This window comes from Polypterus senegalus, chromosome 10 (genome assembly GCF_016835505.1).
Source record: "Polypterus senegalus isolate Bchr_013 chromosome 10, ASM1683550v1, whole genome shotgun sequence".
Classification (NCBI taxonomy): domain Eukaryota; kingdom Metazoa; phylum Chordata; class Cladistia; order Polypteriformes; family Polypteridae; genus Polypterus; species Polypterus senegalus.
The window spans coordinates 106300147-106325538 of record NC_053163.1 but is presented as its reverse complement, the minus strand read 5'-3'; the positions used below and the strand labels follow the sequence as shown (position 1 = coordinate 106325538).

General features: G+C 36.5%; 1 protein-coding gene across 2 annotated transcripts in view; it reads right to left on the bottom strand.

The window, feature by feature from the left end:
* LOC120537389 (zinc finger MYM-type protein 3-like) overlaps window positions 1–25392 on the bottom strand; it is a 180756-nt gene that overhangs the window by 28838 nt on the left and 126526 nt on the right. For both annotated transcript variants that reach the window (XM_039766293.1, XM_039766292.1), the window contains exons 17-21: window positions 16233–16407; window positions 15978–16124; window positions 13064–13167; window positions 11219–11381; window positions 2105–2256 (exon numbers count right to left, since the gene is read on the bottom strand). In XM_039766293.1, coding sequence (XP_039622227.1) covers window positions 2105–2256; window positions 11219–11381; window positions 13064–13167; window positions 15978–16124; window positions 16233–16407 — 741 coding nt within the window. The remainder of the gene's footprint in view (window positions 1–2104; window positions 2257–11218; window positions 11382–13063; window positions 13168–15977; window positions 16125–16232; window positions 16408–25392) is intronic.

Here is a 25392-nt window from a genome sequence, read left to right as displayed (position 1 = left end):
CAGTGGCTATACTTCAGATAACCCTCTGACTGAATTATCTTTGGTTCGTTCAGAAGTAAACAAGGCAGGATATGGACGAGTGGGCATTGAGAAAAAGTCGGAAATTTTTCGTTTGGCCATTTTGTGTGTTACATTGAAACATTTCGAGTGTTATGTGGAAAGTTAGGACGGAATTCGAGGAGTAGTCGTGGCCGATTCTCTTCTATTTCAGATCCCTATCCGCAGCAGTTAGCGAGATGACGTTTGAAGCAGAGTGGGCATGTCAGAAGATGCCTCACTTCAGTTTGGCTTTAATCACGAGATAGTGTAATAGGAAAGGAAGACGCGGGGTGAGAGTGTCCGCACATAATTAAAAGCCGTTTCTGCAGCTTTAAATTTAAAACTTTTCTTAGATTGAGAGAAAGAGAGTCGCCACCGGCGACTGGAATGAAAAAAAACTAGTTGCAAAACAGAAAATCAAGTCGTATTAGCGACCATTTTAGTCGCCATCTAGAGCCCTGCTAAGTAGCACTAAAGTGAACTTTGTATGAGCAACATATCTGTATGTAGCTTTGTCATGATATGCACTACCAAAAAATATTTTATGTAATAACATTAGATGTTATCACCCTCTTTATTTAAATTATTCTTTTGATTATAATAAAATAACAAGCAGCAAAACAGAAAATAATAAAAAATGTACTCATTTGAATGTTAACATAACTAAAAAAAAAATTCAGTGATTTGATTCAAGATAAAAGAAAAGCCAAAAATTCTAAAGTAACAGTTCTATATAATAGTAATGTGCAGAAGTACATCACTGACTGCACAAAATACCAGATCTTAAAGTAGATCTGCTATAGCAGTATAAAACTATGCGAAGTTCCAACCCTTTCAGCTAAGAACAGGATGATGAGACTACAATGTTATATTTCCACAATATGTCAGCACTTTCAAAAGAACACACCTCTAAATAACCTGACATGGTTTTGGGAACATAACTGGATCAAAATAGCTGATATGACTATGCATTTTGGTAACTCCTGAACAAGCACAGCTGAAATTGGTACTTGGGCAAAGGCTAACAAAAAAAAACAAAAAAAAAAAACAGTAAAAAGATGAGCAAAAATAGTTAAGGGCATCATCTTGATTATGGACGATGAAGTTTAGAGCTTATGAGAGTCTGAAAGTAGAAACCAAGAAACAAAAGTCTATGGTCAAAGCATTAGTGGCATACAATTCCTGCTTTGAATATTTCACACTCATCAAGCAAGAGCAGTTTTTGAAGTACTGACAAAAATCAAACAATTTTTATGTTCATTTTTTGAGATGTTTCAGGTAAGGCAGTATTACTCAATCATGACCCCAAAGAGCTGTAACTGGTAACTGGCTGATTAGCATATGCAAGCTAAGAACTTCACTGTACTCTCTACATGTGACAAGAATTACCTTATAAACCAATATATATTTTCTCGTTTAAAAAAAAGTGAACTGACAGATGGAATGAAAAAAGAAAAAAAACTTTCTACTGTTATGAATAATACTACAGTTCTGTCTGTATTATCTTTTCTTACAAGGCTATTTCACTTTCACCCCTCCTTGTTAACAAGAGAGACACGAACACCTACTGACTGAATGTGTTATACAGTTTTACACAACATATGAATGTCCAATATCATTTAACACTGCAGACTAAGTAAAGAATGATTCATCAGGCAGAATATCCTTACACCATGCAATATATTGTATGGCAAGCCAATTATACACATGACAAGGCTTAAAGGTTAGGTGCAATTATTTCATATAATTTAATATAGGTGAAAAAGTCTGAGCTGGAATCTACCTTTTACTTTTCTGTTTTGGTACTATTAGAGATACTACATAATGCTCTATATTATATGCAAATTGTGCAAGAGTATGCACGTGTGTGATATTTTCATCAGTTTCACAAATAAACCATCATCACCTAGAAAACCAGAAATAACTAAAACGTGTTTGTTAATCTTTAAGATGGTCTAGTGTTTTAGATACAAGCATTTTAATACTGAGAGATTTTTTTAAATGAATTTATGAACAACTTTTATATAGATGATTTGACTTATTTGTTTAAAAAAATTGAACTCACCTGCTGTATTCCGAGACATAAATAGTAAATGCTGTCAGGCTCGTATCTTTCTCCATTTGGTCGGGTTATTTCCTTGACAAACTGAGCAAGACCATAATTCAATTCAGCAGCACTACAGGCTAGAATGTCCTCCTTTATTCGCATTGGTTTAGCTGGGGGGGGAAAAAAAAAATCCATCCATTTCATACTGCTCTTCTATCATTTAATCTAATAACTGAGAAAGGCTTGAAATTCCAATACCTCTAAAATGAACAATACATTGAAATTAACGTGACATTTTTGCATTCAGGCATTGACTTGCTGAAACGTTTAAATACATCAGTCTTTTAGCAGCCATTTAGTGCTATACAGTGGAACAACGGTTAACGACCATAATTCGTTCCAAAACTCTGGTTGTAACCCGATTTGGTCATGAACCGAAGTAATTTCCCCCATAGGATTGTATGGAAATACAATTAATCCGTTCCAGACCGTACGAACTGTATGTAAATATATAATTTTTTTAAAGATTTTTAAGCACAAATATAGTTAATTACACCATAGAATGCACAGCGTAATAGTAAACTAAATGTAAAAACATTGAGTAACACTGAGAAAACCTTGAACAACAGAGAAAGCTAACATTTCAAGAGTTTGTGCTACAGCCTTACAAACCGCTCGCTGTAAACACTTTTTTTAATGAGTTATAAGCACAGGGAAAAAAATTAACATTTGAAAAATCCGGAATTTAATAAACCATGCCTTACCACACTATGAATGCCACTTCTCTTGTGAAGTTTTTACTGGCTTTAAATTCCTCACTTTTGCCACTCGTAGAAGGATAGTTTTGTGGAAAATCGCCATGAATTTTCCTGGCTTTCTCACATAACATCGCCTCGCTTACGCTGTTCCCCTGCAAGTTGCTTCTCGTTCAGCCACACTAGCAACAGTTTTTCCAGCACTTGAGGCCTCTGCCTGGTTAACACTGTAACTCCTTTTGCAACATGAGCTGCTTTAATGGCCTCTTTCTGCTTTAGAATAGTCGAAATCGTAGATTTTGACTTCTTGTACTCCGTGGCAAGATCAGTAACACAAACGCCACGCTCATACTTTTAAATAATTTCTTTCTTTACTTCAATTTCAATTTTCTTCAAACCTTTCTTCTCACCACTCTTCACTTGCTTAGAAGCCATGGTTAACTGCAAAAGCACACGAAATAATGTAGAGCACAAAGAGATCACAGCGAAAGCACGTACATCTGACTGAGAACAATGCACAGGGAGAGGCTGAACATGTGCTTAAATACAGTAATCGGTGCATACGAACCGGAAGGGTAACGAAATAGAGCACAAAGCGTCCACAGCAAAAGCATGCACGCATGTGCAAGCACGCACGTCTGTCTGAGAACAATGCAACACGTGCGGAAATCATCGACGCGCACAAACCAAAAGGGAAACTGGCTTGTTCGTATACCGAGTGTGTGGTCATGAACAGATGCAAAAGTTTGGTGAACATTTTGGTCGTAAACCGATTTGTACGTGTTCCGAGACATTAGTGAACTGAGGTTCCACTGTATTCTACAATAATAAAAAAATATGGAAAATAACTGCTGTATAACCTTGTCATTTGAAAGTTAATTTGAATATACCTAAACTACCCAAACAATCATATGCAAACTTGTTTCTTTCAAGGGATAAAAAGTGCATTAGATGAATTGCATAAGCACTGTCAGTATTAACACAGATCTTCCAGAAATTAAACCCCTTTGTAATAAATATTTTAAAAAATGTCGTTCCACTTTATCCACTGGTATATGGACACCCTGTGGAGGCTCAAGATTTATATAAAGTATAAAGATGATTGTGTGCATGAAGCAAACACAAGGACTCATACAGCGAAACTAAGGGTTGGCTAGGGCTTGTGTATGCCGTGACTCAGCAGAATTAGCCGACACGTTCTTTCTTGGGCATATTTAGCAGGCAGTTTCGCACATGGGAATTTTTACAGAATATACTTGATTTTAATATTGTACCATGGTTGGTCAAAACCACAGACGCCAAACCAGTGGATAAGGTGGACTGACTATAGTTTTATTGGGTGTTACAAACTTTAAACTTACAATTATTGATTAATTAATCTTAAAACTGAAAAATCTTTGCTGCTATAGTAGGAATTAAATGACAAGAAAATGTAATACCTAAATTAAAAAAATAAAAATAAAAAATAAGCAATCTGCACTAGTATGCTCAAACAGTGCAGTTAAAGTACCTCACCTAAGTTAGCAAGAAAGAGCAACAAATGAGTACAACTCTCCAAATCCACTAGAAATCAGATCCTCACTTCCAACTAAAACCTCACACATTTTTTTTTTTTTTTTTAACTTTCTAAATCATTATGCCCAATAATATAATTTTCTCTTCCCAGACCTGTAGAGAAGTAGGATAGCCATGGCCACCTGAACCTGGCTTGGATGGTCATGGTCCATGGACAGCAGTACCTATTCTGGCAGCATCAATCCCTATACAGGGTGATAGTCCTTCACAGGTCACTGATACAACCATATTGAAAAGGTTATACAGTGAAGAGGAATATGGTGAAATACAGAGAGAGCAATAGCTTATATTATGCTCCGAGTTTAACAGTCATTTCCAGTTTTACCTGGGTTGGCCAGTTTCCCCTCTATTCCCTACAGTCCCAGGCATCCTTTGGGGTGAGGACCATTCTTTATACAGTGTATCATTTGAAACCTCCTCTAACCAAGTCTTTTTTGGCTTACCACTGACCTCATCCCCCTCCAACCCCACAGAATGATGAATGACAGAACTTCTAAAACTACTGTAGTAGATACTGTCTATTCTGAAACCCCTCAAATAAATTTGGAAACATCTTATTTACATGATCGGCCTATACTGTATGCTTTTTTCGGTCTCATTTGGTCTTGGGGGGTGGTAACTTGAGGCAACTGGAGGGAGTGACATTGACTGGTAAATCAGAATCATATGCAGATACAACATTCCGTGGAACAGAGAGTTTCTCTGTTCCAAAATTAATACTGGATCTCCAGCAAATGCAACTTCATTGGTTAGTTAAACAGTTAATCATCTCTATAGCTTTATTTGATGTTTTACAAGGTTTACCAGTTAATAATGTTCATTTTTTACAATTAGGTTTCCATTGGATCAATAAGATTTTCTCCAATTCCAGCAGTAGAACAGTTACATTGATTTTTTAGAAAACAAGCACAGGATGTAAATAAGATCATAACACAGTTGCCAAACAGTCTACCTTATCCGTTTTTACAGTTAAAACGTCTTTCAACTGACCCCAGATTATTAACACAAACTTCGGCAGTTGACTAATTGGAACGGTGGCTGTCCATATTGTAAATAATGTTAAATTAGTATTTTTATGACCTTTCCAACCCCAACCCTTAACCCCTGGTGACTAAGGCTCTAATGTTCAAAATCACAGCACTTAATGCCTAAACTTTTATTTCATTTCATTCATATTTTCATTTTTCAGCCCTAATGTTAAAAGTTTGTTTCTAGGTCACTTTTGCATGTTCTACCCTACCCCCCCCTTCTAAACATAATTTTGGTGTGTGTAGCCCTAATCTTAATAGTCTAACTGATAGTGTCTAATCTTAAAACTCAGACTAGAGGCCCTAATCATAATATACAATTTTAATTGATTTAGATAGTCTATCCCTACCTCAACCCTCAACTTAACTCCAAGTGACAGGTACTCTAATGTTAAAGTGACTTTAAACCTAACATTCACATTAGTAGCCCTAATGTTACTATTTCCTTTTTTAGCTCAGATTTTAACTCTAATCTTAAATAGTTTCAGTCCCTCAGGTTAAAATGTATACCCTGTTTGGACACAATATATGGACAAGTGTTATATTTATTTATTGAAATACCTTTCAAATAACAATTATTCCCTTCTATTTTATTCCTATTATAAGAACATTTTAAGTTTTTTTTAGAAAGTATATTTATAGGTGTATAGCTATGTCTATTTAAGGGGTGAGTATTTTAAAAATATTTATTATAACCTTCTTTTAGACCTGTATATTTACCTTTTAAGATTCTGCTAAAAAAAACTATTTATTGTTTTAGTACAAGGATAATTTTAATGGGGAGCATGTATTTATATTGGGAGTTATTTTAATAGTGGGTTGGCATGCACAATAATTAAAAAATTGTTAATGAGTGTGCCAGTGCCTCGGTCCTATGGGAATATCATCCTCCACAAGTCACAAACAAAACAAACAAAAACCTATTCATGAAATAACTCTTTGCCTTTTACTCTACATGCTCAAACAACTATAATATGTTTCTCCAGAAGAAGAACACCTACCGTCCTCTTTTCTTTCTCTGTCACTTCACGAATCTCCAAACAACTACCTGGTCATTCTTATATTTGTTCTTTCCAGTTTTGCTTTGTGCTTCATATCACATTTACTGGCTATGTCTTACTCCCATATAGCAAACTGCTCAACATACAGTGCTGTGAAAAAGTATTTTCCCCTTCCTGATTTCTTATTTTTTTGCATGTTTGTCACACTTAAATGTTTCAGATCATCAAAGAAATTTAAATATTAGACAAAGATAATCCAAGTACACTGAAAAAGCAGTTTTTAAGTGATGATTTAATTTAATAAGAAAAAAACTATCCAAACCTACATGGCCCTATGTGAAAAGTAATTGCCCCCTAAACCTAATAACTGGTTGTGCCACCCTTAGCAGCAACAACTGCAAACAAGCGTTTGCGATAACTGGCAATGAGTCTTTCACATGGCTGTGGAGGAATTTTGAGCCACTCTTCTTTGCAGAATTGTTTCAATTCATCCACACTGTACAGTTTCTGAGCATGAAACACCTTTTTAAGGTCATGCCTCAACATCTCAATTGGATTCAAATCTGGACTTTTTGACTAGGCCACTCCAAAACTTTTGTTTTGTTTTTTTAAGACATTCAGAGGTGGACTTGCTGGTGTGTTTTGGATCATTGTCCTGCTGCAGAACCCAAGTGCACTTCAGCTGGAGGTCATGAACTGATATGGCCAGGCATTCTCCTTTTTGATAGAGAGCAGAATTCATGGTTCCATCAATCACAGCAAGTGGTCCAGGTCCTGAAGCAGCAAAGCAGCCCCAGACCATCACACTATCACCACCATGTTTGACTGTTTGTATGATGCTCTTTTTCTGAAATGCTGTGTTACTTTTAATGCCAGATGTAACGGGACGCACACCTTCCAACAAATTCAACTTTTGTTTCATCAGTCCGCAGAATATTTCCCCAAAAGTCTCTGGGATTATCAAAATGTTTCCTTGTCAAAAGTTAGGCAAGCTTTTATGTTCTTTTTGGTCAGCAGTGGTTTTTGCCTTGGAACTCTGCCGTGCATACCATTTTTGCCCAGTTTCTTTCTAATGGTTGGGTCATCAACACTGACTTTAACTGAGGCAACTGAAGCCTGCAGTTCTTTAGATGTTGTTCTGGGTTCTTTTGTAACCTCTTGGATGAGTCGTCACTGCACTCTTGGGGTAATTTCGTAGGCCAGCCACTCCACTCCTGCGAAGGTTTTCCACTGTTCCATGTTCTCTCCATTTGGGATAATGGTTCTCATCATGGTTCGCTGAAGTCCCAAAGCTTTAGAAATGGCTTTGTAACCTTTTCCAGACTGACAGATGTCAATTACTTTGTTTCTCATCTTTTCCTGAATTTCTTTAGATTGTGGCATGATGTCTTCCTTTTTGGAATCTTTTGGACTACTTTACTTTGTCTGACATGTTCTATTTAAGTGATCTCTTGATTCAACAGGTCTGGCAGTAATCAGGCCAGTGTGTGGCTAGTGAAATCGAACTCGGCTTTCCAACAAATGTTATCAATCAGTTATTTCATGATTTAAAAAGGGGGGCAGCTACTTTTTTTGTTGGATAGTTTATTTTCCTAAATACATAAAATCATCACTTAAAAACTGCATTTGTGTTTACTTTGTCTAATATATGACAAACATGCAAAAAAATAAGAACTCATGAAGGGGGCAAATACTTTTTCACAGCACTGTATAACTTGTCCCTTTACTGTCAGAGAGATTCTTTAACAAATCAGAATAGTGGAAAATCTGTTCCATGCACCTCTCATTCTTGCTATCACTACGCTGTACTCAACCTGTCACCTAAGTAACGGAACGTATCTACTCTCTCCAAGATGGCTCCATTGAATGTATCAAAATGTTTACACAGTATATCAGTATTCTCCATTCCTCTCAAAGACTTTCTAAAATCAAAGGTCACCCTCACTGCCTGCAGAAAAAAAAACTAACACCACTACATCTATTATGCACACACTAATATCTACTAGAACTGCCACATGGTAAAACACCCAATTGTTCCAGCAACACTGCTCTTTCACCTCAAACCATCACCGTGGCCTTTCCTGTACTCACCTTGACAGCCTTGTGTATCCAAACTAACCTTTCAGTTCAACCTCTCTTCTGCATCACTTTCTAATATCAAAACAAGATCACTGACATACAATAGCTCCCACAGAAATTCTTCATATACTTTTCTAGCCACCACCACCTCCATCACTATCACAAAACACAACTGACTCAAAATAAATCCCTAGTGCAGTCCACCTTTCACCTAGAAACTTTTACTATCATCATCTAATGTCCAGACCACTATATGTTCTTCCTCATGCACTGACATTATCACATACACTGCCATTCATGCACACCTAATCTGACCACCTTTAGTTGCACACTGTCAAATGCTTTTTCCATACTTACAAATGCATAATGCAGGTTCCTTCCCTTTGCCAGGTGCTTTTCCGATATTTGCTTTGGAAAAAAGGTTGCATCTGTTGGCATGTTTCTAGGCATTACACCAAACTGCATTTCACCAACTTACATATGACTCCCAATTATATTCTACAGCACTCTCTCAAACATTTTCATTATGCATTCCAAATGCCTAAATACAACCTAACTACTTGGATAACCTTTTCCATTATATCCTGGAGTAAGCACACTTCTTTTGCAGTGTTTGGGAATTCTCTATTCAAATACAATCATATTGCACAGCCTGTCAACTATTCAACTCCTGGACCTTCCATTGCCTTCATAACTTCAAAAATTACTCCAAATGGGCAGGTTGCTTCAACTGTCTCTATGTTTTTCAGTGTTTGGTGCAATCTACACTTTCAAAAACATATAACTACTACATCTTGCCTTTCTTTTGCCATCTTCTAGGACTACAAAACACATATCCCTTTTTTGTCATTCTACAGCTTACTTGCGCCCTCACTACTACTTTCTAACATAACACTTTGCTTCCTTACAAATCTCACAGTCACCTTCTACATTTTTCTGCCACTCCTTATAGCACATCCTCTTTTTCTCAACTGGCTTAACAACCTCGGTAATTCAGAAACAGGTACCCTTGTGTCTCAGCACACCCTTTGTCTAACAAAAAACCTCTTCAATTTATTTCAACCAGATATTCTTTATTGTTTCCCACTTGCCATTCACACCTAAAGACTCTGAAACTAATGTTTCAAGAAATTTACCTCCTTCAATTTCCAGACCTTTAGCATCAGCACATATTTCGTCTTAATTTTCTTTATACCTTGGAAGAAAATATCTTCTACAATTAAGCAATGCAGTGATACAGAACCTTCTGCAGGGTTCACCTTCACATTTTTCTCCATTTCAAAGAATTGTCTATTATGCTCCTTAAATCACAATATTCATGACACCAGCTTGTTTTCTTCCTTTTTTAATCATGGTGTTACACAAAATCAGTTCCATCACAGCACCAAATTAAGAATCCTCTCATCCTCAAATTTCTTAGAACTGAAGCTAAAGGCCTCATAAACTCCACTGCCAAAAAAGTAAAAAAATTGGACCTTCCACCAAATCCAGTTAGAAATCTTGCACCTTTACCTTTGCAGCTTGTAGCAGCACTACTTAAAATAGCCTACAACTCCCAGCAGCCCGGGCTGTATCACACTACTGGGGAGATTATGAGGGTGCAGGGTTTGCTGGGAAGGAGATTAATCAAGTAGGCTCTTTAAAAAAAGGAACCAAAAAGATGCCTAGGGAATCGCGATCATCAGTATGTTTTTGCTTCTACTCATCACTCAAACCACTGGATTACAACTACAGCTACCTTAGATTACAGTTTTATCTGAATGTATGTGCTGTCCTGTGCCTGCTTGTTGGTGTGGATTTATCTTGGTTGGCTTCAGCTTTATCTGGGAAGCACTTCCAATCACATCAAATCTTCACACTGCAACAGGCGTGGTAGGACAAAACTTTACATTTCCTTTAGAGGGCTGTTCACAGCATTTTTCACTCCATTCTTCAACGTTATCTGCTTCTGCTTATACTTAACTGCGTTGGACTTTGTTGTTAAGTGTAATTTTGTAAATAATAGCTCTCAGGAAACAAGGGAGGGCATATGTGTATGCATTTTTGTGTAATATTGTTTTTTCTTTCCATTTTTTGATTAATATATCCTTTATTTTCTTTATTATTCATTAAGCAGCTAATCAGGGTCTGTCAGTGTACATAAGTTGTTGGGTCAAGGCTTGTTGTGTTCCTGGAGTCCCTGCCATAAAATAAACAAATCACCATCTTCGGGCAGTGTGAATCTTAGCATCCCCACGACCACTACAACCTCACCTGTGCACAATATAAATCTCATCTTTTTCTGTTAAGCACTTCCACCATTCTGCACGATGTTTCAGTGAAAATCCCAATTACTTATTATATGACTTAGACTTTCTACTTCACACTTCTTACTACTTCACATTCATCTCAACTGCCAGCAAACCTGCCTCCACAGTGCATGAGGTCTAGCACTATTATAAATTGGATTTCCCAGTCCCTCAACTTTCTGTTTTATATAGGCAGCAGGATGGTGATCCATCTAAGGTTTGTAACTCTTATCACTGCCAAGGAGTACTGAGGCTGAATGTTTTAAACTGAATAACTTTTGTGGCACCAATGTCTTTCAGGTGCCTTTAACAACTTATATAAGAGACAGTACGCTTTTTTAAAACTAAGAAAAAAACATTCAAAAAAGCAATTTGGGGGAGGAGTATTAGTTGGCAAGAAACTTACGTCCAAATCGAAGCTCTTTGCCCATTTCATTCCGAGAATGCTTGTTTTGGACCCAAAATTTCCATGCATTTACTCCATAGGAATAATTTAAACCAGTACAGCCCGACTGGCTCCCCATTGAATCTCTTGAACAGCTTTCAGAAAGTATGATTCGTTTTTGACCCTAAAGCAAAGGATAGCAAAAATTGAGAAAATTTGATTGCTTTGATTTGTTAAAAAGAAATCCTACTAAACATAATAAAATTCAGCTTTTAAAAAGAATTATGTAATAAGAAATACACATCCAGATGACAAAGATTAAGAATTGAAATGTTATTATACATGTTAACTGTTAAGAAAGATATGATAGTAACCAGCTGACAAAACTCGGTTTGTTACAAGCGGCAGCATGACTTATAACTGACTTTAGGGTTTCAAACTACTTTGTAGAGACAATTTAGGCTCAACATAATATTGGGTCATACAGCAAAAACAGAAAGTAGCCACACACTATTACACAAGATTTTTTTTAAACATAATTTTGACTGACCCAATCCACCTGGTTATCTATTTGTTATCCAGTTCTCTCAGTCTATCAAAATGTACACCATGTAGCATGCCCAGAGATGTGGTTTCATGCAAAAATAAGTCCATGTTCTTTTTACAGTTCTTGCATGGTAGATAATTCTTATGGGTAACAGCACTATCTGAACAGTAGCCTTGTAAATACTGCATAAAGGAACTAATGGGCAAGAGTTTGAATGTTAGCGTGGGATTGCAGGAATCACAGCAATTATTTAAAAACTCTGTGTGGCATTAACTTCATTAATAAAGCTGGAAGATTCAGCTGCTGTTTCTGGCAAAAATGCCCTGAAGTCACCATTCCACAATGGAATATGATAAAATGGAATTAACTCAAAAATTAAAATCTCACATGCAGTGTCTTGCATATGAATGCTTAAGTCAGAAACAATACCAGGTTTAAATTCAAAGTTATCCTCTGAATGTAATAGGCAACCCAGCTGCCTTTCAAACATTCATCAATTTTTAACAGGTCTATTCAATTTTGATTCATAGGGAGCATGGCTGCCTAAGGAAGTAAAAACTGAGGTAAAATTTAAAACTATGTGTCTATATATCCCTTTGGCTTTGGCTAGTCTACGAGTTTATTTCAAAATTAAATTAAGGTTTCACAACTTCCATATTGGCTAGATCTGTATGCATCTCAGCTCATATTTGAAGTACAATTTAAATCAGTTGATAATGGATAAAGACATATCATGGACCAAAAGTTTCACATAATCACCAAGGCCCATTTACTTCCTATTCTCTGTTGGCATCTGGCCTGTGAACTAAAGTGAATGTAACATCATATATGATATACCTAATTTCAGACTTGAATATAAAAAAAAAAAATGACATTTTCCATTTGCTTAAGAAACTACTCTTCTGAGACCATTCTGTGTACAAGATGTATATGTTTCTATATGTATTATACAGTATATACACATTTGTGAACAGGACATAGTGTTTCTGTTCATGTTTCAAAAAGCTCACAGTGAGAGTGATGCTTAATAGTAATAACATGAATTTAACAGAAAAGAATGGTGAAAAGAATAATGAAGTAAACAAGGAGCTTAAGCACAGTTTTTAATTTGAACTATCCAGACAAACTTATAAAAGTGGGTAAATACTGAAGCTACAGGATAAGGATAAACTCATGAAAGAAAGACAAGTAATTTAACATTTCAAAAACAACTTTATTATGCTGTTAAACAGAAAGTTGGTGAAAATGTCAGATTTTAATCTGAAGCACAATAACCAGAGCTTTATAGAACTCAAGAAGAAAAGATCACATCTGCAAACCTTTCGGACAGCTCTAGGTAGATCTTGCTCTGTGTGTTCATCATCTGGAGTGACAAGACCACAGTCAAAAAGGAAGTCGACGCTAGGATTCAGATCCAGAGGAGCTACATTAAAGGAACAATATTAAAAAATAAGGCTAATTATATATAGTAAACAAAATTTCATCAAAGAAATTGTAGGTGTGGAGGAAACAAACAACTTTAATAAAGTGTTGTGAATTAGCAATGTGGGTTATTTACTTTTGGGAACACTGCCCCCTTTGTGTCAAAAAAACACACTAAGTTATTTCTTAATTAGTGATGCCATTCTCAAACATGGCCAAACACTTTTTCATCTACAAGTAAGAAATGAAAAACTGATCACAAACATTTTAAGTAGTAGAAATTTGCAATTCTTTTTATAATTTAAACAGGATCAGGTTTAAGGTGTTTTCAAATATATCTCATTAAGGCATAAAAGCTAGCATTCAAACTACTAAGAGCAGAAACTCATTTTACACATAAAACATGTCTTAACAAAAAAAGCACAGAAAAAATTTTAAATGGAAAAAAAAAACACACTTCTAGTTCCAAACTGTACATTTGATTAACTTATAAAAGATATAAAAAATAAGACAGATGGATTGGTGCTGTTAAAAAATTAACTAAAAATTAACCTGCAGCCAATTTTTCAAAGAATACATTGTGAGTACCGGCTGGGATAAGCCCAACCTCCTTACCTGGTAAGGAGGCCGGAATAGTGGATGGACAGAGGGAGACAACCCTTCATGAGTGCATGCTTCCCCAACATGCTACGTGTCAGCATTCCTGGGATAATTTGCCTAGTCATATGGCTGCTCAGTACACCAGTAAATGGGACTGCCCTGCTGGGTCTGTGGGGACTACCAGGGGGAGCCGGAGGAAGAAGCTGTTCCTACTTTTCAGAGATCCTGCCTGACTCAGGGGTGGTTCCTGCTTGTGGTGTCCTGACACCAGTAGTACTCCAAAGATCCAGGATAAAAGGGACTGCCCTCCAGTCACACACAGGGAGTCAGCACAGGAAGAAGAGACAAGCAAGGCTCCCCTGGGTGAAGAGGAGGAGAAAGGAGTGTGTTTATTTGTGGACTGTTAAATGGAAGAAATCTGTGAAAGGCATTTGTAAATAAAATAACTGTGTTTTGCACCGAAACTGTGCTGTCACAGAAATGCACCAAAAAAGTGACTGTTCAAAATGTAGTTTTGTGCTTAAGTAAGAGAAAGTAAGAGGTAGTGTTCTAAGGATCTTGTGCACATTGCTTATTTCCTACAGAGCTGCTAGAGGGCATCGGAATTTATTATGTAAAATTAGCTGTGCTGCTTGTGTAAAACGGGTTGAAATCTAAGTAATCAACATAGACCTCAGCATTAACGTTTTCAGTGCTCAATCTGTTGGAAAGTATTTTGTAATGCATGTAGTAATAAAACAAAGCCAGAGTTGGTGTCCTGGGTTGGGATGTTGTGTGTGTGGATATTCATCCTGTGATGGACTGGCGCGCTGTCCAGTGCTTGTTGATGTGCCATACATCTTGCGACCATGGTCTGGATTATGTGGGATAAAAAAATGACAGGACATGTAGTAATAATAAAATACACTGCAAGATAGATAAACACGATTGTGTGTTTTGGTCTAAGGTTCTAACCCACTAATTAATATTAATGATTTACCATAGAGATGCAGAACTCATTGAAGAAAATCATGACTTTTTTGCAGTATGACGTCACTTCATCCACAAGATAGCAAAATAAAATGTCCCAACCAGTACTCAGGCTTAACTCCTTATATCTCATTAAAACAGTTTAACCTAAGACTTAGGGTTAACCGGTTTTGCATAGAATTTTAAGTCAGAGTTAACAGCAAGGAGTTTAACAAGCTTATATGCTCCTCCAATAGGCTTTAATGATTTGATATCTCTGCAGTAATTCAATTTTAATTAAAAAAAAAAATAAAAGAGATTACAAGAAAAAAAATCTATTTACAAATTCCTTCATAACTGCATATACATTTAAAAACATGTGTTACAGTCAACTAGTTAAGACCATATAAATAGTTTATATTCTACTTTAAATTCTTTAGCATTACTTTTTTTCTCAAAAAACATTAAAATGCATTGCATTTTTGGGCATGAAAAATTACATTTTTATTAAATCTCATCTTTCTACTATAAAACATGTACAATCCAACATTACAGTCGGGTCAATTGTAGTGTGATTCCTTGTGGATTTTCTTTACAGACTGATTAGCCTTTGAACAGCACAATGCACAGGTACATCACTTTTGGCTTCAACAGAATCACTGTTTCACTGTCTGTTTCAAATGTACTGCCTGAAGACAGATTCACATCTTCACCACTGCTGATGAAAGGCTCCTCAACATCACTGCTTGTATCACTGTCAAGTGTGTGCAACATCTAGGCTGCTGAAAAAGGTTTCTTACGTGACGCCTATATGAGACAAGAAGACGACGCATCTACAGTGCTGCATCTACAGTGCTGTCCAGGTAACACTCAGGCCTGACGCTAAAGCAAATCATGCCTATACCTATAGTAACTCTTGGTATGAACACTGTCAGCATTTTTATAGCCTGAGTAATTCTTGGGTATAACGCTTATGCGAAACATGTCTATACCATTGCCAGAGTGACACCCCGGGATTAAATGCTTGTAACACTGCTTTTAAAGCCCAAGTAATACGCGGGTCTAACACTAAGGAGGTTAATAATTGCATACAAAGAACTCCTGTATTACCCTGATTTCTAGAACTATATTGGCCTACTGATATAACCTAAATGTACTCTAGGCTTGATTATACAAAGGCTACCACAAAGCAATATGATGCATGATAACATAAACTTCTTTGCTATAGCTGTTAATCAAATTAAACATAGGTTTATGGCATACTTTTAGGAAAATCTGCTTCCAAGTCTTGACCTGGTTCATCCAGAACATTTGCCATTTTAACCGCCATAGCTAGAACATCATCACGTGCAGGCCCAAACAAATCACAATCTTCCAACAAACCTTCAGCACTCTGGTCACTGGCAATATCTGTAAGAGAAAAATGGGAGAAAATTACAATATAAAATTAACAGAATGCTATCGTTGCATGCGTGCTTTGTGATAAACTATGCACATATGCCACTTAAACAGCATTACCACAAAGATCAGATGACTCTTTGTCCATTTCCTCTGCCTCAGCAATCATCTCAGCCATGGCTAGAATATCTGCTTCCAGAGGGTTTGAAGGGATTTTCACTTTTAGTTCTTCAATTGTTTCAACAATTTTATCAGCGCTTTCCAATGTGGTTGGGAGGAACATTGGAACTGGAACCTGTTATTCACATATTCAAACAAAGTGAACATTTCAATTTTCCATTTGTTAACTCAAATTATGGCCATTCTAAATTCTTCATTCAAAATCTGACTAAGCGTACACAATACATGTGATGAAAATTAAATACAGTAGAACCCTGATTACCCACACCGTGGTTTACAAAGTTTTCACATTATCTGAGGTGAACCTGTAAGTGTAATACACTACTTTTCTTAGAATTCATAAAAGCTTTACCATGAATACTGTACTGAGCAATTAGCATACAAATGTTATATCAAGCGAACAGTGCAGGAGCTGGTGACTGTGGGCGTGACTCACTCACCCCTCGTGTACACATGCTGTACTGTTTCATTCACTAAGGATTTTTGTGTTTATGCATTTCAAAGTGTTGTCATGAACTGCAAACTTGCATTCTCTGGCTCAGAGGTAAGCTCTTTGCGGCATGAGGTAAAAGGAGAGATCCATCTGTGCAGTGCCGGTCTCTGATCACTGCGAGTGGTGTGCTTTGCTGGGAATCTTAGCTGATCTCTCTCTGTGATAGTTCCCAGCTTCTCAACGTAGCGTCGCCACTCTACCCCACCTTTCTATAGAGCAAATCCCAAACTTACTGTCAAGTGAATGACTGTAAACGTGCAGCACAAAGCATCTCAGTTAGCAAATTTGCACAGGGGTGAACTGTGAACCAATGTTCTTGGCTGAAAGGCAAGAACTCTGCAGTGTGAGCTAAACAGAGAACTGCATCTGTCAAAAGTGCAAAGACCATCTCTGACCACTGTAAGCAGTGCAATTCCCTGGTGATGTCAGCTAATCTCACGAGTTTTAAGCTATCCAAGCATCAACCCACATTAACTCAGATAATCAGGGTTCTACTTTATAATGCAAAAGATATTCATATATTCAAGGTACTTAACACAGACTGACATTTATAATGAACCATAAATAGTACCTTTAGAAAATATTTAAAGTGTAATACAGTATTATAAACATAAAATGTACATAATTGCAGTTACGATATTAAAAGTCACTTATTGCTAAGAACAGAAGGACAACATGCCTACATGAAGTACAGATATTTTATAGTCTATGAGTATACTATATTGACACCCCTCCAAATTACTGAGCTCAGGTATTTTGGTTACACCCATTGTTGGTATACTGAATGAAGCACATGGCTATGCAATCTGCTTTGACAAACACTGGCAGTAAAATGGGTCGTACTGAAGAGGTCAATGATTTTAAATGCGGCACTGTCACAGGGTGTCATCCTTGCCACAAGTTGGTATGTGAAATCTCTGCTCTGTTAGATCTGCCCAAGTCAACTGTTAAATGCTTTCATTGTGATGTGAAAGTGTCTAGGAGCTGCAAAAGCTCTGTCACCAAGCGGTAGATTATGCAATCTCACAGAGCAGGGCCTGCAAGTGCTGAAGCACATAGCACATGCAAATAACCCATCATCTACTGCATCACTCACAACTTAGTTTTAAACTGCATCTGGAAGTAACATCACCACAAGAACTGTGGGTCAGGAGGTTCACGAAGTGGGTCTCCATGATTGAGTACCTGCATACATACATAAAGCTCATGTTACAATTAGATAACTTTTCAAGCAATTTTAAGTCAAACCCTTCCTTTAAATAATGTTAGCCAGTCACAGGCTGTCAGCACAGGATGCGACATACTGTACCTAATAACTGAGACCAAGTAGCCTCCGACTGGTTTGGATAAGATCAAACATGTTTGATTTTCATATTAGTCGGTTGTGTATGCAGGACAGCCAACAACAAAATGAACCAGTGAATGCTTATCTAGAAGTTCAATACACAGAATGTAGCAACGAGGAAAATGCACTTTGAACGACGCAAACATTGGAGATGCTCACCTATCTTATTTCTCATTTTTAACATGCCCTAACAGAAGGAATTGAAGGGCAGAAACTAATGCTGAACTCGATGCAGCTGTTAACACTTTGTAACGTGCTGCTCTATAAGGCACCATGGTATTAACTGAGAAAAAAGGGACATGCTGAATGATCAGCACTCAGTTAGTAAATCTGAAATGGGCTGCGATTTTCAGTCGTCTAATTTGACATGGTGCAGTGATGAGGTCATCGACTGGATTGGAAAATCTAACATTCCCTCGAAAAAATGTGCTGTCATGTAATAATGGTGTGTGGCAGTCTTTCAGAGCTTGGGCCAGGCCCCTCAGTTCTAGTAAAGGGTATTGTTGATGCTACAGAATAAAAAAACATTTTAGACTATTGTGCTCTACAAACATTGTGGTGGCAGTTTGGGGAAGTCTGCATTTAAAAAACAATGTCACACCCAAGTGTTGTGAAAGGCTTACAAGCTAGTTGTACATATTACAGACATGATCAAAGTTTCCTTTGGCTCTGTGATAACGGCCCTATGTTGTAAGTGAAGCAAATTTACCTAGAAGACTAACAGAAAAAGGCTGAAAATTCCCTCCAAACCCATGTCCATTACTGTATATTTGCTGTGTGGAAGTATGTTAAAATGTTTCAAAATAAAAAGACATACTAAGTGTAAAAACTGCCAGAAAAAAGTTGGCTGTGATGGAACTGAAGTGAAGATTTTTTGGCACTGCAATTTGTTAAGACATTTAAAATTACATTCAGTCAGAATATTCTAACTTCCAACAACTTGCATTACATACGAGTAAAAACAGAGTTCTTCTGATCCGTTTTTTCACCTCAATTGTTTTTTTCAAAGAACTGAAATGTTAATAAAATTAAACACCAATATATTCCTAGGAATTTTGATGATGCATTCAAAATTTTGATATCCAGTTAAATTTGGAGAAAAGTTGAATTTAGCATGATGACTGTGTGGGTACGTATTTGTGAAAAATCAACACTGATTTCCCATTTGAAAATTATAATTTTCTGTTTTTCCATTTGCATTGTATAGAACTACTGGATGATTACATCGAAACAAAGATGCCAATTGCTTCCTGTTAAAAATAGCTGCTCATATTTGTGTTTACTGAACAAAAGCGATAAAGGGTACATTTTCTGATTTTAGTTTCTCATATACCAAGTATAGGTAAAGTACTTTAATCGTCCAAAAATTCGGTGTAGAGATTTTAATGAATCTCGATGTTTTAGACCTTCCCGACTTTCTTGTATACAAAGTATATGGAAAGCACTGGAATCCTCCAAAAATTCCATTTTGAGATTTTGATGAATCTCGATGTTTTAGACCTCCCGAAGTCCGAAAATACCATTTTTGGAATTATGTTTGTGTGTCTGTCTGTGTGTGTGCATGTGTGTGTAAATAAGATAACTTGAGTACACTTTCACTTATGACAAACAAATTTTGCATAGAAGTGTTAGGTGCAAAATGTAGATTTCTATCAACTGTTCGGCTTTTTCCGCTAACTGGAAGTGGTATTTTACCTTTTATTCGTGTAGCTGCACAGTCCGATTTATTCAACTTTACTTTTATAATAACTTTTCAATAAATTATTTATTTGATTTGTTGTTGACAGTTCCTTAATGTACAAAATATAAAAATATAATCATTGTCTTGCAATTTACTCCTCAAATATCCATCCAAATATCTGAGTACACGAGCAAGTCTAGGGGAGACCCCTCCTTAATTATTTATTTATTTATTTTTTAACAATAGCAAAAATGCAGTTAAGTATTCCAATATTAAATATTAAAACATGTCAGAATTCTCAGCATCTTTTACACACTGCAAACTAGGTTTCAGTTTTGCAATACAAGGGGGATTATATTCACGACTGCAGCTTTATAAAGGTTAAATCCCGTTATTGTGAATACCGAAGTAACAAAATTGCCAGAATAACGAGAACATTTTGTGGGCCCAGACAAATGTTCATAGATCATGTTAATCGAATCTCGTTTTAACAAAATGTAAATCTTAGTACAGAAAACACTTTTCAACCAAAAATGGCCACTGAAGATAATAATGTCATCCAAAAAATAGTGCTATTCCTACACTTTCTGTGCAAGTTCTTGGGAACCCTAAAATAGGTTGTCTCAAGTCTGTTGTGAAATTTCTGGTCACAGGCAGGTACAGCAAGAGTATAGGAAAGACACCATACAGGTATAGCCAAAATCTGTGTCAGTGCTGTACTGAACATCCATGTGGGTAGTTGTGTTGTGTCCAGATACCGTACTGTTCCGAGTTTCATATCGCTTCGCAAAATTTTCTTTGAGAAGAACAAAACAAAAAAAAAGTGAGAAACGTCAGTTTACACTAATAAAAGAAAAAATAATCCAGTAAAAAGCGGATTCTTGATTTTGGAATTGCGTCATCATTTTCATCCAATGACTCGTTTTTATTCCGTATTTTTATACCTGTATATCTACAGTATTTTAAAAAAACATCTAACATCTCATTTTCATTCTGGGTTCATAGCTATATTTTAATTTTAAAAAGTTACATCTAATTTCTCATTTTCATACCCGGATTTCTATAAAAAAAAAGTTACATCTAATGTCTCGTTTTTATTCTATATTTATATCTGTATTTCTAAAAAAAATAAATAAAAAATTTACATCTAATGTTTCCAATCTGTATTTTCAAACCTGTATTTTCATTTTAAAAAAGTTACCATACATACTTGCGTATAACTTGGTTACTGAAACCTCAAAAATCGATCATAAAATCAGAATTATATATGTCCATTCAAAAATGCAACACTTAATTTTTATTATTTTTTTAACATCTTCTTGCCTCCTCCAATCTTGCACCAGTTTCCCAAACGCATCAAATTTTGTTGCAGCAGCACAGTTATCAATTTCTTTTGCCACTTCAACAACGTTTAATTTAAAACCAGCTTCATATTTTCTTCTGATTGAACGCACATTCGTAGATAAGGGATGCTCTTACGATAAAGGTGTATGAGTTTCTGAGATACAAAAAACACAAAACAGTGCAAACGACGCTTCAGAATAGTTCGGGTACAAGACATGGAACAAAAAAAAAAAAATTGCAGTGTGCTCAGTGGTTACTTCTCAGGTGGGCGTCAGCAAATATTATCTCTTGGACCAATAGTGTGAGTTTTCCACATTCGAGTTATTTGACTGACATAAAATACTGAAAATTATACGGTAAAATCAAGCCTCGACTTATCAGTGGTAGAACTTAAACGTGAGTATATACAGTACATCTAATGTCTCATTTTCATCCTGTATTTCTATAAAAAATAATTACACCTAAGGTCTCATTCTCAGATATATTTTTTGCAGTTTAACAAGCACTGTTTTTTTTATACAAGTATTGTCACATTTGGGTAACAGAGTTACACGAGAGACAGGAAGTCCAGGTTTCAATGGAAACTTCAGGTACTCTATTACTGTATAGGGAAAGCAGGTACAGTCTCAAGACTCCATTCAGAATAGGAGTTGTGGCACGGGCAATCATCATGCTTTAGTTCCCATCTTCAGATTAGAACACCACCAGCGGCTTGGGATCACCACTGTGGCAGATGTGGTCTGAAGAAGAGAAATCAGAAGAGTGTGAGGCAGAGCAGATCAAAGCCCAGTATTAAATGTTATACATTACACAACAAGCACGCTATGTAGTAACCCTGATCCTGCAGAGGACAACCAATTGCTTTGCGACAGGATTACTGTGTACCAGAGCAGAGCAGTTACAGAGCTATCTTGCGCCGCTACTGTTAGACATGGTGAATTGCTGGCAGACCTGGTCATAATACTATACATAGTTTCCACATATTTGCTATAACAAAATTTCTCTTTTAACTAAATATTTTTATGGTCCAGTGAGTTTTGTTATAACGGAATTCCACTCGGACAGAAATTATTACTCGAAAAAGGGAAAATAATCACCATGGACCAGGTGTCATTAAAAAAAAAGGCAGGATAAAGTGATATCAGAAAGACAGAGTAGAAAACAAAGTAAAACGTCATAAAAAGGTTAAAAAACAAGGGGGCCAAACACAAGCAGAGCAGGTCAGAGATAATGAAAACTGGAATTCAAAAGACTAAAAAAAAAAAACTTAAGCGCAAAATAAATACAGAAAAAGATACAGAATATGAAAGCGGAAAAAAAACAACAGTGTCAAAAAAAAAAGAAAGTAAACATTGCATTAACGCAAAGAAAGATAAATTATTACTCGGAGAAATAACGAAAAGGCGAAGAGAGATCGAATATATGGAAATAAGTGATATGTCAGAAGTATGCAAATATTGTAAGGCTTTGAAGTTTAAGTCAAGAGAATTTCAAAAATGAGTTTAACTCACATACATTTATTGGTTACTTTGCAAAAAAAATTGTTAACTGCTGATGATGTAGATCGTTTTGACTGTGCTTAAATTCCAAACAGAGAAAGCTATCCTGAATTATGGTACAAAGTCATTAAACACATCTCACTGACCTCATTAAAAAGATTCAGCATGTTGGGACTCGAAAGATTTAAAATATTGTTTTTACAGAAAAAAAAACCTTAAAATGTGCATCTGTAAAAACAAAAATGGGGGTTGGCGAAGCACCCTAGTGTGTGTATATATATTTACCATATCTTTTATCATGTTAAAGTCTTACTCATTCAGGTACATTATTTAAAGATGGAGGGATGCCAATTTTCACATAAACCGCAGGCAATTTTGCAAAACACAGCAGCAGAAGATATGTAGAGGAGAGCAAGTAAGTGCATGCCAGGAGTAAGGAAATGTACTCTGACAGACTTGGATTATTACACCTGCATAGTCTCAAGCACAAGAGACTGTGTAGGACCAAATCCAAGTCTACAAAATACTCAAAAGAATCAAGTATAAATCCATTAGAATTCTTTCAACTAAATGGTGAATCACACTCTTGGGGAAACCAGTGGAAATTAGAAGGTGCATTTAAGATTGAAGCAAAGAAGCACTTCTTTACGCAAAGAATTGTGGGAATTTGGAACAAACTACCAAGATATGTAGCTGAAGCAGGGACTAAGACATCATTTAAGAAGTATCTGGATGAGGTATTGGGGCAGATTTGCTATTAGTTAAACAAATGAGTCTGATAGACTAAATTGTCTCTTATTGTTTGTCAGATTTCTTATGTTCTTATAAAAGTATATGGAATATTAAGAGACTAAATTTTTTGACTTTTATATGCTACTAGCAGAATACCCGCGCTTCGCAGCGGAGAAGTAGTGTGTAAAAGAAGTTATGGAAAAGAAAAGGAAAATTTTTAAAAATAACGTAACATGATTGTTAATGTAATTGTTTTGTCATTGTCATGAGTGTTGCTATACATACATACACACACACACACACAAACACACACATATATAAACATACAGATAGATAGATAGATAGATATATACACACATCATATATATATATACATATATATAATATATATATTATACATATATATATATATATATATATATATATATATATATATATATATATATATACACACACACACACAAACACATACATATATACAAATCGGATTCCAAAAAAGTTGGGACACTATACAAATCGTGAATAAAAACTGAATGCAATGATGTGGAGGTGCCAACTTCTAATATTTTATTCAGTATAGAACATAAATCACGGAACAAAAGTTTAAACTGAGAAAATGTATCATTTTAAGGGAAAAATATGTTGATTCAGAATTTCATGGTGTCAACAAATCCCAAAAAAGTTGAGACAAGGCCATTTTCACCACTGTGTGGCATCTCCCCTTCTTCTTACAACACTCAACAGACGCCTGGGGACCGAGGAGACCAGTTTCTCAAGTTTAGAAATAGGAATGCTCTCCCATTCTTGTCTAATACAGGCCTCTAACTGTTCAATCGTCTTGGGCCTTCTTTGTCGCACCTTCCTCTTTATGATGCGCCAAATGTTCTCTATAGGTGAAAGATCTGGACTGCAGACTGGCCATTTCAGTTCCTGGATCCTTCTCCTACGCAGCCATGATGTTGTGATTGATGCAGAATGTGGTCTGGCATTATCTTGTTGAAAAATGCAGGGTCTTCCCTGAAAAAGATGACGTCTGGATGGGAGCATATGTTGTTCTAGAACCTGAATATATTTTTCTGCATTGATGGTGCCTTTCCAGACATGCAAGCTGCCCATGCCACACGCACTCATGCAACCCCATACCATCAGAGATGCAGGCTTCTGAACTGAGCGCTGATTACAACTTGGGTTGTCCTTGTCCTCTTTGGTCCGGATGACATGGCGCCCCAGATTTCCAAAAGAACTTGAATCGTGACTCGCCTGACCACAGAACAGTCTTCCATTTTGCCACACTCCATTTTAAATGATCCCTGGCCCAGTGAAAACGCCTGAGCTTGTGGATCTTGCTTAGAAATGACTTCTTTGCACTGTAGAGTTTCAGCTGGCAACGGCGGATGGCACGGTGGATTGTGTTCACTGACAATGGTTTCTGGAAGTATTCCTGAGCCCATTCTGTGATTTCCTTTACAGTAGCATTCCTGGTTGTGGTGCAGTGTCGTTTAAGGGCCCGGAGATCACGGGCATCCAGTATGGTTTTACGGCCTTGACCCTTACGCACAGAGATTATTCCAGATTCTCTGAATCTTCGGATGATGTTATGCACAGTTGATGATGATAGATGCAAAGTCTTTGCAATTTTTGCTGGGTAACACCTTTCTGATATTGCTCCACTATCTTTCTGCGCAACATTGTGGGAATTGGTGATCCTCTACCCATCTTGGCTTCTGAGAGACACTGCCACTCTGAGAAGCTCTTTTTATACCCAATCATGTTGTCAATTGACCTAATTAGTGTTAATTGGTCTTCCAGCTCTTCGTTATGCTCAAATTTACTTTTTCCAGCCTCTTATTGCTACTTGTCCCAACTTTTTTGGGATTTGTTGACACTGTGAAATTTTGAATCAACATATTTTACCTTTAAAATGATACATTTACTCGGATTAAACGTTTCATCTGTCATTCTATTACAAATAAAATATTGACATTTGCCATCTCCACATCATTGCA